At 45.5% G+C, this 16,386-nt stretch overlaps 1 protein-coding gene across 1 annotated transcript in view; it reads right to left on the reverse strand.

Moving 5' to 3' along the window:
- Positions 1–15,254, reverse strand: part of LOC123283909 (myosin phosphatase Rho-interacting protein-like) — a 91,862-nt gene extending 76,608 nt beyond the window's left edge. Inside the window, exon 1 of the mRNA XM_070516891.1 lies at positions 14,987–15,254. Coding sequence (XP_070372992.1) covers positions 14,987–15,109 — 123 coding nt within the window. The 5' untranslated portion in view covers positions 15,110–15,254. The remainder of the gene's footprint in view (positions 1–14,986) is intronic.
- Positions 15,255–16,386: the final 1,132 nt, after the last annotated feature.

Below are 16,386 nucleotides of genomic sequence, written 5' to 3' on the forward strand. Positions count from 1 at the left end.
GAGAAACAAAAGAAAAAATAAACAAATGGGCCTACATCAGACTAAAAAGCTTCTGCAAGGCAAGGAAAGCCATGAAGCAAATGAAAAGACAACCCACCAACTGGGAGATAATTTTGCAAATCATATATCTGACAAGAGGTTAATCTCCAAAATATATAAAGAACTCATACAACTCAACCAAAAAACAAACAACCTGATCAAAAAATGGGCAGAGGATACAAACAGACATTTTCCCAAAGAAGATATACAATAAGCACATGAAAAGATGTTCAACGTAACTAATTATTAGGGAAATGAAAATCAAAACTACAATGAGATACCACCTTACACCTGTTAGAATGGCTATAATCACCAAGACAAAAAACAGTAAATGTTGGAGAGGATGTGTGGAGACAAGGGAACCCTCCTACACTGCTGGTGGGAATGCAAACTGGTGCAGCTAATATAGAAAGCAGCATGGAGATTTATCAAAAAAGTAAAAATAGAAATACCATATGGGGGCTGGCCCCGTGGCCGAGCGGTTGAGTTCACGTGCTCTGCTTCGGTGGCCCAGGGTTTCATAGGTTTGGATCCTGGGTGCGGACATGCCACCGCTCATCAGGCCATGCTGAAACGGCATCCCACATAGCACAACCAGAGGTACTCACAACTAGAATATACTGGGGGGCTTTGGAGAGAAGAAGAAGGAAAAAAAAAAAGAAGAAGATTGGTTGGGGCCAGTCCCATGGCTGAGTGGTTAAGTTCGCACGCTCCGCTACCGCGGCCCAGGGTTCAGATCCTGGGCGTGGACATGGCACCGCTCGTCAGGCCACGTTGAGGCGGTGTCCCACATCCCACAAACAGAGGGACCTGCAACTAAGATATACAACTGTGTACAGGGGGGTTTGGGGAGATAAAGCAGAAAAAAAAAAAAGACTGGCAACAGTTGTTAGCCCAGGTGCCAATCTTAAAAGAAAAGAAAAAAAAGAAAAAAAGAAATACCATATGACCTGGCTATCCCACTACTGGGTATTTATCCAAATAATTTGAAATCAACAATTCAAAGAGACTTATGCACTCCTATGTTCATTGCAGCATTATTCACTATAGCCAAGATACAGAAGTCAACCCAAGTGCCCATCGACTGACGAATGGATAAAGAACATGTGGTATATATACACACAATGGAATACTACTCAGCCATAGAAAAAGACAAAACCGTCCCATTTGCAACAACATGGACGGAGTTTGAGACTATTATGTTAAGCTAAATAGACCAGGCAGAGAAAGAAAAACACCAAATGATTTCACTCATATGTGGAAGATAAACAAATATATGGACAAAGAGAACAGATTAGTGGTTACCAGAGCAGGAGGGCGCTGGGAAGTGGACAAAAGAAGTAAAGGGCACATAAATATATGATAACTGACAAATAATAACGTACAACTGAAATTTCACAATGTTATAAGCTATTATGACCTCAATAAAATAAAGAACATATATATAAAAAAGAAAATGTGATATGCATACATACATATATACATACATACACACACAATGGAATATTATGCAGCCTTAAAAAAGAAGGCAATCCTTTCATGTGCTACGACATGAACGAACTTCAAGGATATCACGCTAAGGGAAATAAACCAGTCACAAAAGGACAAATGCTTTATGATTCCATTCCTATGAAATATCTAAAATAGTCAAAATCATAGAAACAGAAAGTAGAAAAGTGGTTGACAAGGGTTAGGGAGGGGGCATTAGTGTTTAATGGGTATAGAGTTTCAGTTCTGCGAGATTATGCGGTTTGAAAGATCTGTCGCACAACAATGTGGAGATACTTAACACTACCGAACTGCACACTGAAAATGGTTAAAGTGGTAAATGGAATGTTTTGTGGGCTTTTTTGCCACAATAAAAAATTTTTTAAAGAAGGCAGGGCAGGATGTACAGATATGTGAGATGTTTTCCTAGTTATACCATTAATGAAAAAAAAAAGCAAGTCACATAACACTGTGCATAGTATTTTAACATTTGTGTTAGGGGTGAGTGAGGAGAGGAGAGAGAAGATAAGATAAAAAGTGAAATAACTCGGAAAGAATGAAAATTACACTTGATAATGGTGGCAGCCTTGGGAAAGTAATCTGGTAGCTGGGGGAACAAGGCAGGAGGCGCCTTCACTATACTTCACTATATACTCTTCGTCCCGCTTATATTTTGTACCATCTGAGTGGATTTCCTATTCAAACAACGGACGTAATTTCAATATTAAGGCAGTGTAGTATTAGTGGAAGAATGCACAGATAGATCAGTGGAGCAGAATAGAGGGCCCAGAAATAACCCGCACAGAGTCAACTGATCTCTGACAAAGGACCAAAGGCAATTCAATGGGGAGAGGACAGTCTTTTCAACAAATGGTGCTAGAAGAACTGGACATTTACATGCAAAGAAAGCAAAGCTAGACACAGACCTTGCACTTTTCATAAAAATTAACTCAAAATGGATACAGATCTAAATTTAAAATACAAAACTATAAACTCCTATAAGCAAAATGGGAGAAAATCTAGGGGATTGTGAGTTTGGCAATGACTTCTCAGATGCAACAAAAAAAGCATGATCTATTAAAGAAAAAATTGATAACTTGGATTTTATTATTAATTAAAAACGTCTGCTCTGCAAAAGACACTGTTAAGAGAATGAAAAGATAAGCCAGAGACTGGGAGAAAATCTTTACAAGATATATCTAATAAAGGACTGGTATCCAAGATATGCAAAGAACTCTTACAACTCAACAATAAGAAAACAAAGACTCAACTTAAAAATGGGCAAAAGAACTGAACAGACACCTCATCAAAGAAGATATGCTGATGGCAAATAAACTTATAAAAAATGCTCAACATCATATGTCATCAGGAAATTGCACATTAAAAGAACAATGAGGGGCTGGTCCGGTGGCATAGTGGTTAAGTTTGCGTACTCTGCTTTGGCAGCCTGGGGTTCATGGTTCAGATTCCAGGCACAGCCTACACATGTCTCATCAAGCCATGCTCTAGTGGCAATCCCACATACAAGATAGAGGAAGATTAGCACGAATTTTAGTTCAGGGACAATCTTCCTCAAGCAGAGAGGAAGATTGGCAACAGATGTTAGCTCAGGGCCAATCTTCCTCAAGCAAACAGAGGAAGATTGGCAACAGACTAGCTCAGGGCCAATCTTTGCTGCCTGCCCCTCCCCCTCCCCGACACACACAAAAGGATACAAAGCACTCACTGGAATATACTAATCAGGGGCCAGCCCCACGGCTCAGTAGGTTAAAGTTCTGTGTGCTCTGCTTCAGCTGCCTGGGGGGTTCGCGGGTTCGGATCCCAGGTGCAGACCTATTCACTCGTCAGTCATGCTGTGTAGGCATCCCATGTACAAAGTAGGGGAAGATCAGCACAGATACTAGCTCGGGGTTAATCTTCCTCACGCAAAGAAAAAAGAAGGGGTGGATTGGCCAGGGATGTTAGCTCGGGGTGAATCTTCCTCACAAAGAAAAGAAAAAAACCAGAAATATACTAGTCACCACTGATTCTGCAGGCAGGGTTTATTTGAATGCCCCTAAATTGTCACCCAGAAGAGCCTGAAGATTATGCTTCAACATTTCCACCACGAGTCCTACTCTATCCAGCTATACTCACATTTTCAGGACAATGACCAAATACAAAGTGGTGTCAGCGAGGATTCACCAATACGGAGTCGGGGCCAAGGCATTAGTGTCTGTTTTAATTTTGAACTGTGGTACAATATACAGAAATTGACCATCTTTGCCATTTGTAAATGTACAGTTCAGTAGCGTTAAGTTCATCACACTATTGTGCAACCTCCAGAATTCTTTTCATCTTGCAAAATTGAAACACTATATCCATTAAAAAATAACTCCCTATTCTCGCTTCTCCCAGCCCCTGGCAACCACCATTGTGTCTGTCTCTATGAATTTTGATGAGGATTTTTAGGCTGCTTAATTTTAAAATGGCTTATGATGAGGATTTTTAGGCTGGTTAGTTTTAAAACTACAGATGAGATTCAGGCTCCAAGGAGTGGAATTTGTTTGCCCCTTTGTTGGGAAACATTTACATTTCTAAGGGAAACCTCTATCTGTGAAGATGCCTCCCTCTCTGTGCCAGGAAGAAGGGGGGATGGTCTTATCTCTAGAAGCTCTTAATCAATGCCAGAGGCAAGAACTTAAGTTGGTTGCTGTCTGGCAATCTCATGTAACTGGTTTAGGGTGGTGGCGTCTAACCTTTCTAACCTTTACTTAATCCAATTTGATTCTTGTCTAAAAGTCATGGGATCACCCAATGACCAGACCCCACCTGCACTGATACCATTTTAACTTTTTTTCATGTTCTTTCCTCTGTCTTGTAAAGAGATGAATCATATACCTATGCCTTAAATTTAGCCCTAACCCTCAACTCAGGGCAGCAGCAGGAGCTCTGACTGCCCGTGGGTCTTGTCCCCACGCAACAGCTCTGCCTGCCCATGGGTCCTGTCCCCATGCCAGCGGGGGCAGCAGCAGCGGCTCTGCCTGCCCGTGGGTCCTGTCCCCATGCCAGCGGGGGCAGCAGAGGCAGCAGCAGGAGCTCTGACTGCCCGTGGGTCCTGTCCCCACACACCAGCTCTGCCTGCCCATGGGTCCTGTCCCCATGCCAGCGGGGGCAGCAGAGGCAGCAGCAGGAGCTCTGACTGCCCGTGGGTCCTGTCCCCACACACCAGCTCTGCCTGCCCGTGGGCTCTGTCCCCATGCCAGCAGGGGCAGCAGAAGCGGCAGCAGCAGAAGCTCTGACTGCCCATGGGTCCTGTCCCCATGCTATTCCACACTATTCTCTAAATAAAAGAGCACTACTGCCAGATCTTAAGAGTCTAAGAAATCTTTCTTTCGAGTCCTCGGCTCACCGACCCCGCATCAAATTTGACTACCGTAGGCGCCTCATATAAGTGCAATCATACAGTATTTGTCGTCTTTTGTGACTGGCTTATTTCATTCAGCATAACGTCCTCAAGGTTTATCCATGTGATAGTATGTATCAGAATTTCCTTCATTTTAAAGCAGAGTAATATTCCCTTACATGTATATACCACGTTTTCTTTGTCCATTCACCTGTCGATGAACACTTGGGTTGCTTTTACTTTTTGGCTATTGTGAATAATGCTGTTATGAACGTAGTGGCACAAATATCTCTTTGAGATTCTGCTTCTAATTCTTTTGGACATGTACCCAGAAGAGGAATTGCTGGATCATATGGTAATTCTACTTTTAATTTTTTGAGGAATTGCCATACTATTTTCCATAGCAGCTGCACTATTTTATATTCCCACTACGCAGCAGTGCACGAGGGTTCCAATTTCTCTCTATCCTTGCCAACATTCAGTTTGTTCTTTTGATTGTAGCCATCCTAATGGGTGTGAGGTGGTATGCCACTGTGATTTTGATTTCTATTTATCTTATGATTGACAGTCATCAGTACTTTTTCCCCTAATTACGCCCAGGGAAAGTTGAGAGTGAAAGGAAGTACGAAGAGTTCTGAAGAGTAATCTCTAGGCTTCTGCTGCTGTCTCCCCACCCAAATTCTACTTTCACGTATTAAAAGGAGTCAATCAAAACTCCTCCTTACTGCTAAAACCTGCATCAGCCCCTCCGGGCTAATGTCTCTAATTAGGATCCTTCTCTCAACAATTCAGATGTCAGGAAGCAACCAAGGTCGATTAACTGCGGTCAAGGTCGATTAACTGCAGTTTTCGTGTCTCCAGGGAGTAATTTGAATCTCCAAGTGAACCTAATCCATAGGGAATATGCAGCAAAATGGGAAACCTGAAGGCATTTCCGTGGAATAACCTTCAGTAAATTGCTTCATCTCTTTAGGGCCAGTTTTCTTTAGCAGTCAAAATGAAGGGGCTGATTAAATGGCATCGAAGGTCCCTTGGGCTTTGACTTTCTATAATATTAGTATACTGTTACCATTGTTGATCTCATTCTTGTTCATAATTCGGCAGAACCCATTTGAATCAACATCTGATATTAACATATTGGTTCCAAGTGTATCCTTTCTAAAAAATATTTCAATGCATATTATTATACAATTAGCAGCTATAATGGCCCCCATAAGCATTTCACAGCTTCTTCAGAAATCTGACCACAAAACATCCTGCATTTCAGCTGATTTAATTTAACACCAAACCTGAATATCACAAATGATCTCTATTCAAAATGTAAATACATCTTTAATATTTTGCATCATACAACAGTAGTGCTGGAAGAGACACTGAGGTGATTTAGTACAATGCACTCACATTAGAATAAATAAATGGGTACAGAGAGGTTCAGGCGACTGCCCTATGGTCACAAAGCTAGACAGAAAGAGTAAGGACTAAAACCTGTTTAAAAGCCAGATCTCTTTACATCCTGTCCAATGTTTCTACTCCATGTTTGAAAATGTACTATTGCCCAGTCTCATAGAACTTATCATGTCTGGGTAACTGTTTCAAATCAACTATTTAGTAGCAAAAAGAAACTACTTACAGTGTTTACTGACTGGGACAGAAGCTAGATAACCATTGAAAACAGCCATTCATCCACTCATCTACCTTGGCTGTTTTGACTAAACTAATGGGTGACAACATTAGCGAAGGATAATCTACGAAAGCATGTATCTCAATCTAGAAATCCTTAAGGAAATTGGTCTATCAAATTCACTGTTGTTAGAGAGAAAGAACAACAACAAACATATGGGGTTTCATCAGACTAAAGAGCTTCTGAATGCAAAGGAAACCAGGAAGAAAACGAAAAGACAACCCACCAACTGGGAGAAAATATTGGCTGACCATATATCCAACAAGTCATTAATCTCCAAAATATATATAAAGAACTCACATAATTCAAAAACAAAAAAATAACCCGATAAAAAGAATGGGCAGAGGATATGAACAGCCATTTCTCCAAAGCAGATGGCCAACAGGCACATGAAAAGATCTTCAACATCACTAATCATCAGGAGAATGCAAATCAAAACTACACTAAGTATCACCGTACACCTGTCAGAACGGCTATAATCACCAAGACAAAAAAGAACAAATGTTGGAGAAGGTGGGAGAAAAGGGAACCCTCATACACTGCTGGTGGGAATGCAAACTGGTGCAGCAACTATGGAAAAACAGTATGAATATTTTTCAAAACATTAAAAATAGAAATAACACAGTATCCCACTACTGGGTATTTATCCAAAGAACATGAAATCAACAATTCAAAGAAACTTATGCACCCCTATGTTCACTGCAGCATTATTCACAACAGCCAAGATGTGGAAGCAACTCAAGCGCCCATCAACTGATGACTGGATAAAGAAGATGTGTTATACACAGACAATGGAGTACTACTCAGCCATAAAAAAAAGACAAAATCATCCCACTTGCAACAACATGGATGGACCTTGAAGGTTTTATGTTAAGTGAAGTAAGCCAGGCAGAGAAAGATAAACACTGTATGATTCCATTCAAATATGGAAGACGAACAAACACAGGCACAAAGAGAACTGCTTAGTGGTTACTGGGGGAAGGAGGCTGGGGGGTGGGCACAAAGGGTGAAGGGGTGCATCTGTATGGTGACTGACAAAGAATAACGTACAAGTGAAATTTCACAGTGTTGCAAACTATCATAACCTCAATAAAAAAAGTCCAATATAAAACAGTGTTGCAATATACTCCCTCTTGTGTATGTCTATATAATAAATATCTCACGTGCTGTACTCATATAAAAAAAAAATTAAGGGCTGGCCCCATGGACGAGTGGTTGAGTTCCTCCACGCCGCTTCACTGGGCCAGGGTTTCCCTGGTTCGGATCCTGGGCACAGACATGGCACCGTTCATCAAGCCATGCTGGGGCAGTGTCCCATATAGCACAACCAGAAGGACCTACAACTAGAATGTACAACTATGTACTGGGGGGCTTTGGGGAGAAGAAAAAAAAAAGATTGGCAACAGATGTTAGCTCAGCTGCCAATCCTAAGAAAAAAAAATTAGCACATGAAATCAACAACACATAAAAAGAATTATACACCATGACCAGCTAGGATTTATCACAAGTATGCAAGGCTGGTTCAACACTCAAAAGTTAATTAATGTTATCCATCACATCAATAGGCTAAAAAAAACCCCACATGATCATTTCAATAGGTTCAGGAAAAGCATTTGACAAAATCCAAACCTATTCATGATAAAAACTCTCAGTAAACAAGGAGTAGACAGGAACTTGCTCAACTTGATAAAGAATATCTACAAAAATCGTACAGCTAACATCATACTCAATGATGAGAAACTCGAAGCTATCCCACTAAGATCAGGTACGAGGATGTCCCCTCTCATTACTCCTTTTCAACATCGTACTGGAATTTGTAGTTAATGCAATAAGACAAGAAAAGGAAATAAAAAGCATATAGATTGGGAAGGAAGAAAGAAAGCTGTTTTTGTTCAAAGATGACATGATCATCTATTTAGAAGATCTGAAAAAATAAACCAAGATAACTCCTGAAACTAACAAGGGATTACCACAAGGTTGCAGGATACAAGGTTAATATACAAAAGTCAACTGCTTTCTTATATACCAGAAATGAACAAGAGAAATTTGAAATTAAAAACACATCATTTACATTACCATCCTCAAAAATGAAATGCTTAGAGATAAATTCGGGAAAACATGTACAAGATGTATACGTGGAAAACTACAAAACTGTGATGAAAGAAATCAGAGAACTAAAGAAATGCAGAGACACTCCATGTTCATGGAGAAGAAGACTCAATATTGTCAAGATCCCAGTTCTTCCTAACTTCATCTATAGATTCAGTGCTATCCCAATCAAAATCCGAGCAAACAATTTTGTGGGTATTGACAAACTGATGCTAAAGTTTATATGAAGAGGCAAAGCCAGAACAGCAAACACAATATTGAAGGAGAACAAAGTTGGAGGACTGACACTACCCAACTTCAGGCTACAAGTAATCAAGAAAGTGTGGGATTGGCAAAGAAAAGACAAACAGATCAATGGAAAGGAATGGAGAGCCCAGAAATAGACCCACATAAATACAGCCAACTGATATTTGACAAAAAAGAAAAGGCAGTTAAATGCAAAAAGGATAGTCATCTCAACAAATGGTGTCAAAACAACTGGACATCCATGAGTAAAGAAACAAACAAAAAACACCTAATCTAGACATGGATCTTACACTTTTCTCAAAAATTAACTCAAAATGGATCATAGACCTAAATGCAAAAGGGAAAAATATAAAACTCCTAGAAGATAACATAGGAGAAAACCCAGATGACTTTGGGTACAGTGATGACTTTTTAGATAAAACACCAAAGACACAACCCATGACAGACATAATTGATAAGTTGTACTTAATTAAAAATTTCCGCTCTGTGAAAGACAAAGTCAAGAGAGCAAGATGACAAGCCACAGAATGGGAGAAAAAATTTGCAAAAGACATTTCTGATAAATGATTATTATCTAAAATATAAAAAGAACTCTTAAAACTCAACAATAAGAGAACAATCTGATTTAAAAAGGGACCCAACGGGGGCTGGCCCTGTGGCCTAGTGGTTGAGTTCAGTCTGCCTCGCTTCAGCGGCCCGTGTTCCCGGGTACGGACTGACACCACTCGTCAGGTATGCTGTGGCGGTGACCCACATATAAAATAGAGGAATATTGGGGGCCAGCTCCATGGCACAGAGGTTAAGTTCACACATTCTGCTTCAGTGGCCCAGGGTTCGCTAGTTCAGATCCTGGGTGCAGACCTACGCACTGCTTATCAAGCCATGCTGTGGTAGGCGTCTCACATATACAGAGGAAGATAGGCACGAATGTTAGCTCAGGGCCAATCTTCCTCAGCAAAAAGAGGAGGATTGGCGGCAGATGTTACCTCAGAGCAAATCTTCCTTAAAAAAATAAAAATTGAGGAAGATTGGCACAGATGTTAGCTCAGGGCTCATCTTCCTCAGCAAAAGACGCCCCCCGCACAAGACCCTAACAGACGTCTCACCAAAGAAGATATACAGATGGCAAATAAGCATTTGAAAAGATGCTCCACATCATAATTCATCAGGGAAATGTAGATCAGAACGAGATACCACTAAACATCTATTAGAATGGCCAAATAGCAGAACACTGACAACACCCAATGCTGAGGATGTGGAGCAACAGGAACTCTCATTCTTTGCTGCTGGGAGTGCAAAATGATACAGCAACTCTGGAAGATATTTTGGCAGTTTCTTACAAATCTAAACATACTCTTACCATATGATCCAGCAATCGTGCCCCTTGATATTTACTCAAAGGAGCTGAAAACTTACGTCTGCACAAAAACCTGCACACCGATGTTTACAGCAGCTTTACTCATAATTGCCAAAACTTGGAAGCAAGCAAGATGTCCCTCAGTATGTGGATGGATAAAGAAACTCTGGTACATCTAGACAATAGAATATTATTCAGCATTTAAAAGAAACGAGCTATCAAGCCCTTACAAGACATGGAGGAACTTTAAATGCGTATTACTAAGTGAAATAAGTCAATCTGAAAAGTCTACATACTGTATGATTCCCACTATATGGCATTCTGGAAAAGGCAAAACTGGAGATAGTAAAAAGATCAGTGATTACCAAAGATTAGAGGGGAGGGATGAATTGGCAGAGTACAGAGGATTTTCAGGGCAGTAAAAATACCCTTTGTGATACCGTGTTAAAAGACAGATGTCATTATACATTTGCCCAAACCAGTAGAATGTATATGACCAAGAGTGAACTGTAATGTAAACTATGTACCTCGGGTGATTATCATGAGTCAATGTAGGTTCATCAACTGTAACAAATGTAGCACCCTGGTTGGGGATGCTGATAAAAGGGGAGGCTCTCCATGTGTAAGGGCAGGGAGTATATGGGAAATCTCTTATCTACCCCTCAATTCTGCTGTGAACCTGTAAAATGCTCTAAAAAAATAGTCTTAATTAAAAAAAATACAAGTGAGAGAGGTCATGATTGACAGAGCGGGTGGGTACGGGATCCAGGGCACAGAAAAAGGCTTAAGCTTTGAACAAGATGAAGGAGCATTTCCACTAAGACAAGAAGCAAGGGGGTAAAGACAGGTGCCTAGCTATACTAAGAACTTCAATATTACATAATGGTGGCATAATGGCGGGATTTATGCTGTGATTTACAAAGTTACTTGATAAACTGTACACTTCAAAATGGCTAAATGGGGCCGGCTCCGTGGCCGAGTGGTTAAGTTCGCGCGCTCCGCTGCGGCGGCCCAGGGTTTGGATCCTGGGTGTGGACATGGCACCGCTCGTCAGGCCACGTCCCACATCCCACAACTAGAAGGACCTGCAACTAAGATATACAACTATGTACCGGGGTAGGTTTGGGAGAAAGAAAAAAAAATTGGCAACAGTTAGCCCAGGTGCCAATCCTTAAAAAAAAAAAGGAAGATTGGCAACAGTTGTTAGCCTAGGTGCCAATCTTTAAAAAAAAAAAAAAAAAAGGCTAAAATGGTAATTTTTTATGTATATTTTACCACAATAAAAAACATATATAAAATTACTTGATTACTACCCAATTTCCATATTCTAAAAGGTTAGCGCTGACCATTGCATTTCATGGTTAGCTCAAGTTTAGTTTCTATTTCACTAACTATTCTAGATTTTACATAAGACAAGTCCCATTTAACTTCTTGTGGCCATGGGAAAAGATGTATTCCACTTTTTCCAGTTTACCTATTCCTACTTAATAGAATAAACCAAAGATCTTACCATCTGAAATACATCAGAACCTTCATCAAAATCCACTATAGCAAAAAATATCCTGTTGGTAAATGCACTGGAGTATTGCCAGGAGTTTGCCAGGATCTGGAATTCTTCATCAGCTTGCCTGGATGCAATACGATTTTTGAAGATAACGTATAAAACATTTTTCAAAGCAATCTAGTTCATCAGCAGGAAAACATTCAAAGAAACAAGAGCAGTTTTTACAATGGGGTAAATATTAAAAAAAAAAAAAAAAAAGACAAGCAAATCAGGTACTACCTAGAGGGTTAGGACAAACCTTGGAAAACACTGCCATTGTTTTGGCACAAAAGAAGCCTAATCCCAACTGTTGGGGATTTCAACAGAAAGTAGTAATTACCTGCCTCGGCTTCATAGTTTGTGCCTGTTTTCTTATCTCAAAGCTCTTTCAGTAGTCGCTGGAAAAATCCAGCTAATAGTCTCTGCAATTTTTTTTTAATTAAGATTATGATAGCTAACAACCTTGTGAAATCTACAACAATTTTAATACCCTAAATTACTTCTGGGAGTTCAAAGACAAGAGTAAAGTATTTCTCCAGAGAAAGTAGACGATAATATTAATCCATTCAAAAAATCTAAAGTACAAAATGCTACTTAGTAAATAAAAATACAGCCGGATGAATTATTAGGGTAAAAGATAAGAAGAATCTAGGGAATTGAGATTAATTGAAATCTCAAGTCATGTTTGACTTTTCCTTTACCACCCACGTGCTTTCAGTTTCCAAGATCTGATAATTCTTCATTTGTGATTATTTTTTAACTCCATCCCCTCCCATTTATTTTCATTGCTATCATCTAAAGTCAGATCCTTAATACCTGACATTAGAATATTAAAATACCAGCTCTAGTTTCTCCCCCTCCAATCTTTCTTACACAGTCTTCCTAAATTACCACATTTTGAAACTCTTGAAAGATAGCGCCTTAGAGGGTGGTGGCCTCAATGATCACTGGTCTATCTTCCAGCCTTGACAGTCTAAACGAGCTCTGGGCAGGGAGGGGCAGCAGGAACCAGGGGGCAGACTGATGGGAACCGACTGGCTGAGGTTTTCTGAGGGAGCCAGGAGGATGAGAGTAAGAGGCCGGGGGAGGGCCGGATGCAGAGAGCAGCAGCTAAGGTTATTGGCAACAGCCCTGGGGTCTCCCTCCTCCTCTTTTCAAGAGCAGTTTCTTCCTCAAAGATCCCAGGAGGTAGAAGGCTGGCCTGATCTCTCCCAGCACAAACAACCCCACTCATTATTTGAGAAATTACCGTTCCAGCTGTGCCCTGGAAGACTCGGGTCTGTGTCAAAATCCACAATTAAACTGCGAATACAATGAAAGGAGTAAAGTACTTCAAATTTTTGACAACCTCTCTTGAATCCAATTAATAATCAACAGACTTTTTTTTAATTTTTAACAGATTCAACTCAAATACGCAGATTTCACTCTAGTTTATCTAAGCTTAAGAATAAGAAAATAGGCCCGATGAGGTGTAAATACCCAATTTACCAATTCTGGCAGTCGCTTGGAGTAACCATGAATCTCTCTCAGAACAACCCTTGCCAAGCCCAGAAACTTCCTAAACCCAAGTTCACTATTCGGTAGGCAATTTCTGTCTTTTAAATTGTAAGAGAAAAAAGTTGAATAAGACCATTCCTTGCTTTCCACGACAGCCTGGTGAGGGTGGTAAAGCCAGGGATCCCTAGTCCCAATTCACAGAAAAGGAAATGAAACTATACAAAGGGACTTGTTCAAGGTCGTGCAGCTGAAAGTGACAGCAAGATTAGAAGCAAAGTCTCCTGACTCCTGGTCCAGGACCCTCATCAGCACACAAACTGCTTCCCAGAAAAAGGCGTCCAGTCAAGAAGAGAGAACCTCCCTTAAAGCCCACCCCCCACCCCAGAACACTCACCAGGAAACTGAGTTCCACCCTTTCCCAAGCTGACCTGGCCCTTCCGCCCTGACAATCTATGACTTTGCAGCCTTGAGTGTTTGGTTAAGCTTTTGGTTTTAGATAAAAAGGGTCTTTCGCTGGCTGCTGGGAACCTGACCTTAGAGGAAGACACCACATCCCAAGCCACAACCCCTGCCCTGCCACCCGACTCCGCTCTGCCATGTAAACAAATCAAACCCTGGGAGCGCTTAAGCACCATGAAAAACAGCCAGGCGCGGCACTTCAAAGCAATGTTTTCCATCTCGGGGGTTCTTCTGCAAAGGGACGGCGACACCTGGGTCACACCGGGCTGGAATGCGAAAGGAGCTCCCCTGGTCTCGTTCGGGGAGGGGAGGGAAAGCTCTTAGAAGATGGAGGCTGGGCAAGACGGCGAGGAGGGGCCACAGACGCCTCCTGAGGAGACGGAGACGAGGCTGGGTCAGGGAGGCAAGGACCCCGCACGTCCGAAAGCCCTGCCCGTGCTCCGGAGAACCCTGGGCGCCGGGAGCGCAGGCGACCGCTGAGGGCCCCAAGGGCCACCGGGGACCGCAGCCCAACTTCCCAGGCCGCTGTCACCCACACAAAGCCCTCCTCTCCGAAGCCACTCCAGGGACGGGCCCAGGACTCGGCGTCGTTGGAGGCGGCGGCTCTGACGCCGACCCGGGAGCTCCGGGACGGGTCCGAGCCCTCTCCCGACAGCGCCGACCCCGTGTCCCCACTCCGCGCCCGGCGGGGAGGAGCCCCAGCCCCCCGCCGACAGCGGGCCCCCCAGCCGAAGTTCGAAGGCCGGACGCTCGTGCCAGCCTTCGGGACCCTGCCCCGCTCTCCGGCCGCCGACGGCGACCACGACGGGGAACACGGCGGCTGCGCCAGACCGGAGGGGCGCCCACGGGCCACCGCACAGTCCTCCGGCCTCAGCCGCCCCGGGCGGACGAGTCCGAGCCCGGCCCCAAGACAGACGCCGGGGTCCTGGCAGCGGCGGGCCCCTCCCGAGCCCTGTGTCCCCTCCGCGGAGAAGCAGGCACGTTGGAGTCTCGGCACACCCGGCACGACTCACGCGACGGCCGGGCCGCGGGGAGCGGGAGGAGGCGCCCCGCGGCCGACCGGAGCGCCTCCCTTTGTCCCGCGCCGCCCGCGCGCTCCCCGCCGCGCCGCGCCCCGGACCCCGCACGGCCCCCCCGCCGGCCGGCGCACCCGCGCCCGCGAGGCCCGCGCGGCCCGCTCACCTGCGTCAGGTCCTCGTCGTTGAGCAGATGGGACTCGCGCGGCTTGAAGCAGTTCTGACACTTGCTGTTGTTGAAGATGTTGGCCTGGAACTTCCCGCACGGGTTCTCCTTGGCCGCCGACATGGTCGCGCGGCGGCGGCGCAGGCCCCGAGGCCCGGCCAGGCCCGGCGCGCTGCGCGGCGGACGGCGGACGGCGCGGCGGCGGCGGCAGCATGCACGGCGGCGGGCGGGCCGCTCAGCGCGGGCGCCGCCGCATGCCCCGCGGCCGGCCGCCTCTCACCCGGCCGCGCGGCGGTCGGGGCCTCGCGGGCGCCGGGACGCGGGCGCCTCCCATCGCGTGGCGGCCCCGGGCGCGGGCCTCACAGAGCGCGAGGTCCCCGCCGCCCGCACGGCCGCCGAGCGCCCGCCGCAGGCCCATGGACGCGGCCCGCGCCCGCCGCCCCACGCGTTCCGCCCGCCCCCGCCGCCGGGTCTTGCCGCTCCAGGTCGGTGCCGCCGCCGCTGCCCTCGGCGACGCGCGGCCGCAGCAACTGGGAGCGGAGCTGCTGGCGCGCTCCGAGCGGCGCGGGGCGGGGCGGGGCCGCGGCCGGGCGACCGGCGGCCCTGCCGGCCTATGGCAGCGGCTCCCCCGGCTAACAAAGGGAGCCCTCGGCCAATGGGAGCCGGGGGCGGGACGAAGGGCAGCCGGGTGCAAGGTAACTTGTGCAGGCGCAGGAAGGTGGGGGCGCGGCCATGGGACGTTCAGGTTTGGCGGACTGGCGCCCAGGCCGCCAAGCCCCTGACCGCTGCTGGGCCGGGGCGGGGGCCTGCGGGGGGCTTGCAGGGGGCGGGGGCCTGCGGGGGCGGGGACCTGCGGGGGCGGGGCAGACCTCCGGCCGGCTCTCCGCAAACCTGGCTTCCAGCCTGGTCTTCCTGCCCCCATTCTGGACACCCGGACCCAGCTCCGAGCTCTTGTTTTAACACCTACTATGCGCCAGGCTGGGACTGCAAGAGGCAGGCAACACAGGCGGCCAGCTGGACCACCCCCTCCTTGGCCCCCCCATCTGCACCAGGGCCTGGAGGATAGCCAGCTGGCCAGGGCAGGGAAAGGCTGCCGCTCTTTGGCCTGCAGCCCTGCATGTGGCCAGGCTGGCTTATGGAGGTTTCTTTGGAGCCCGCATGCCTGAGTTCTCACCCTCTGGTTCACCAGGTCACTGTAGGGGCCATCCCTCTGCATGCGTGCATGCATTTGTGCATGAAAGTTATGGATATAGCATCTCCTTGGGTGTCAGTGTCCGTGCATGTCCCGGTGGGGTCTGGCTGCCTTTGAGAGTGAATAGAGGCATGGCCACGTTATGCATCTACGTGCATAGTGACCTGTTTATCCGTGGGTCCATGACGTGTGAGTGTGCGTGTGGGTT

The sequence above is a fragment of the Equus asinus genome, chromosome 9 (assembly GCF_041296235.1).
Source record: "Equus asinus isolate D_3611 breed Donkey chromosome 9, EquAss-T2T_v2, whole genome shotgun sequence".
Taxonomy (NCBI): domain Eukaryota; kingdom Metazoa; phylum Chordata; class Mammalia; order Perissodactyla; family Equidae; genus Equus; species Equus asinus.